The 3,294-nt window shown below is 41.6% G+C and overlaps 1 protein-coding gene across 1 annotated transcript; it reads left to right on the top strand.

Annotated features, from left to right (window-relative positions):
- Window positions 1-1,876: 1,876 nt before the first annotated feature.
- On the top strand, window positions 1,877-3,058 carry LOC116203545 (proline-rich extensin-like protein EPR1). Its single transcript, XM_031535310.1, has one exon. It carries the CDS (start codon window positions 1,877-1,879, stop codon window positions 3,056-3,058), a length of 1,182 nt encoding a protein of 393 aa, XP_031391170.1.
- Window positions 3,059-3,294: the final 236 nt, after the last annotated feature.

Here is a 3,294-nt window from a genome sequence, read left to right as displayed (position 1 = left end):
AACTCAAAAAATCGAAAAAATAATGAACCATCCAACAAATCTATGTCTATGTTTTTAAAAAAATTAATTTTTTTAAAGCAAACCAAGAAAATACCATTCGGCAACTGAGCGTTCTAAGGCCATCTGGCCAAGTCCACCACAGCTTCAGTTTATATTATACTAGTCGAGGAGTCATGCATTACCCGGGAAAAAACGTAACATAATTAGATTTGTATATACTAATTGAAGATAAAAAATTTGTAATCAACTAAAATACATTATGAAATATATATGGCTAATGTTAATTTAATTTGAAAGATAAGGTAAGAAGAAAATCAAATTGAAATACAAATTAATGGATAAATTATAAATTAAGAAAAGCCAAAAACCTACAAGCTATACCATGAATAAAATGAAAAATTATAAGTATGACAGGGTGAAATTATTTTATCATATTGGTGATATACTCATGTGGTGTTACATAGTGTCTTATGTTAATCGCATACATGGCGCAAATTTTTGTTCAGCATTTTAACGTGATTTATGCATAAAATTAGAGACTCAAAGATTTCACAAAAATTCATTTAGCGATTTGAATGAAAAATTATAAGTATGACAGGGTGAAATTCTTTTATCATATGGGTGATATACTCATGTGGGGTTACATAGTGTCTTATGTTAATCGCATACACGGCGCAAATTTTTGTTCAGCATTATAACGTGATTTATGCATAAAATTAGAGACTCAAAGATTTCAAAAAAATTCATTTAGCGATCTGGACATTCATAGGCTATTAGGCATGCATAAGTGATTAAAAAAAAAAAGTGAAGAACTCACTTTACATCTAATTACGTCTTCCAGTAGACGTACTCTTTGACAGCCACATAACTCATGTTTAGTGGCTTTAATATTTTTGAGACCCGACAAAATTTATGTGTGGCACCTCCTATTTATAACGCATCACGTATCGTACAAAATATTATATAAATATACATAAAAGATCCAAATCAAATCTCCACCAAGTCAAGTAAGTAGTTTTCTCTAATAAAAAACTTTTATTGAAAAATCTATTTCTATATATTTTAAAATTTTAAAAAATTGATTTATTTTTTATAAAGCTTAAAAATCTGAGGAGTATCCATTCAGCAACTGAGCATTCTCAAGTCATTTGACTGAATTTACCACAACTCGACTTTATATTATATATGTATATTGATATAGGTATATAGATATATAAAATAAGTTTACTAACTTTTTTGGTAGGAAAATTATGGGAGACATTACCCTCGCAATTTCAAGAAATTGAGTATTAATTATAGGTTATTCCCCTTCTAATAAGTGTAATTTCTTGGACTTGAATTTGTACTTTTCTCCTTATGAGGGTTGAAGTTGTTTATCATTCAACCAAGACTTTATGGTATATATTAAGATTACCAATTGATTTGGTACGTAAATGACAAATTATTTTTCTCATTATATAGTAGTGAAATCCAGTAGGTTCAGTATTAACTGTTATTTAATTTAATCCATACTTCCCAGTAGTAAAATCAAGTAGGTTCAGTGTTATTCCATACGTCCCAGTGGCAGTTCTCTCAATTTAATAATTGACAAACTTTAATATAAGATAGCATATGATGTTAGTTACCTGTCCCAGGTGCAAACTTAACCCAATAGTCCAACATTTCAGCTCAGTGGTGGGACATTTTCAAGAGGCAAATCCCAGATCTTCATTTTTGGACCAATTTTCCACATCTTTTTTCCCAAAAGCAAATGAGCCAAGTGTCACTGCTTAGCCTCCCCAAATCCAACTATAAATTGCTCATCATTCCTTTCATATCTCATTCAATATGTGAGAAGAAAACATCCTTAACTACATCAAAATACATGCTTCCTAAAATGGCTCCCAAGTTCATGCTAGTGTTGCTCATTTTTGTGGTGTTATACACCACCGTGGCTGGTCAATTGCCACCGAAGAGACTGCCCCCAAGGAGAGGGCCCCCGAGGAGGCCTCCACCCCCGGAGGAGACTTCCCTCGAAGAGGAGCTCGATCACCATCCTCCCAAGGGCTATAAACCGCCACCAAAGCACAAGCCACCCACAATGGAGGAGGCCACTGAACTCGATGGTCATCACCCTCCCAAGGGCTACAAACCACCACCCAAGCACAAGCCACCGACCACGGAGGAGGAGGCCACTAAACTCGATGGTCATCACCCTCCCAAGGGCTACAAACCACCACCCAAGCACAAGCCACCGACCGCGGAGGAGGAGGCCACTGAACTCGATGGCCATCACCCTCCCAAGGGCTACAAACCACCACCCAAGCACAAGCCACCGACCGCAGAGGAGGAGGCCATTGAACTCGATGGCCATCACCCTCCCAAGGGCTACAAACCACCACCCAAGCACAAGCCACCGACCGCGGAGGAGGAGGCCACTGAACTCGATGGCCATCACCCTCCCAAGGGCTACAAACCACCACCCAAGCACAAGCCACCGACCGCGGAGGAGGAGGCCACTGAACTCGATGGCCATCACCCTCCCAAGGGCTACAAACCACCACCCAAGCACAAGCCACCGACCGCGGAGGAGGAGGCCACTGAACTCGATGGCCATCACCCTCCCAAGGGCTACAAACCACCACCCAAGCACAAGCCACCGACCGCGGAGGAGGAGGCCACTGAACTCGATGGCCATCACCCTCCCAAGGGCTACAAACCACCACCCAAGCACAAGCCACCGACCGCGGAGGAGGAGGCCACTGAACTCGATGGCCATCACCCTCCCAAGGGCTACAAACCACCACCCAAGCACAAGCCACCGACCGCGGAGGAGGAGGCCACTGAACTCGATGGCCATCACCCTCCCAAGGGCTACAAACCACCACCCAAGCACAAGCCACCGACCGCGGAGGAGGAGGCCACTGAACTCGATGGCCATCACCCTCCCAAGGGCTACAAACCACCACCCAAGCACAAGCCACCGACCGCGGAGGAGGAGGTCACTGCACTCAATGGCCATCACCCTCCCAAGGGCTACAAACCACCACCCAAGCACAAGCCACCGACTTCCAACTAATGAGTTAAGTACACCGGGAAATGGGGTTTTAGTGTATATTAATGTAATGTAATCGATCCATGCATGAATAAGAGCTGAAGGAACTAAAGTCGACAGAGCGCAGATGTATCAGCTTAATGTCTACCTTTTGGTTGCACGCATGCATGTACGTAGCTATAATGTTTGAGTGAGTTAATTATGTGAATGAACATGGCATGCATGCGCATGGAGTTTGATTCTATACAGAATATAGATTA

This window comes from Punica granatum, chromosome 1 (assembly GCF_007655135.1).
Source record: "Punica granatum isolate Tunisia-2019 chromosome 1, ASM765513v2, whole genome shotgun sequence".
Taxonomy (NCBI): domain Eukaryota; kingdom Viridiplantae; phylum Streptophyta; class Magnoliopsida; order Myrtales; family Lythraceae; genus Punica; species Punica granatum.
Note: the sequence above shows the minus strand (reverse complement) of the source record. Positions and strands in the feature narration are given on the sequence as shown.

Bases quoted from the DNA above. Each gene is read 5' to 3' on its own strand.
- LOC116203545 (XM_031535310.1), top strand. From the start codon at position 1,877: ATGGCTCCCAAGTTCATGCTAGTGTTGCTCATTTTTGTGGTGTTATAC.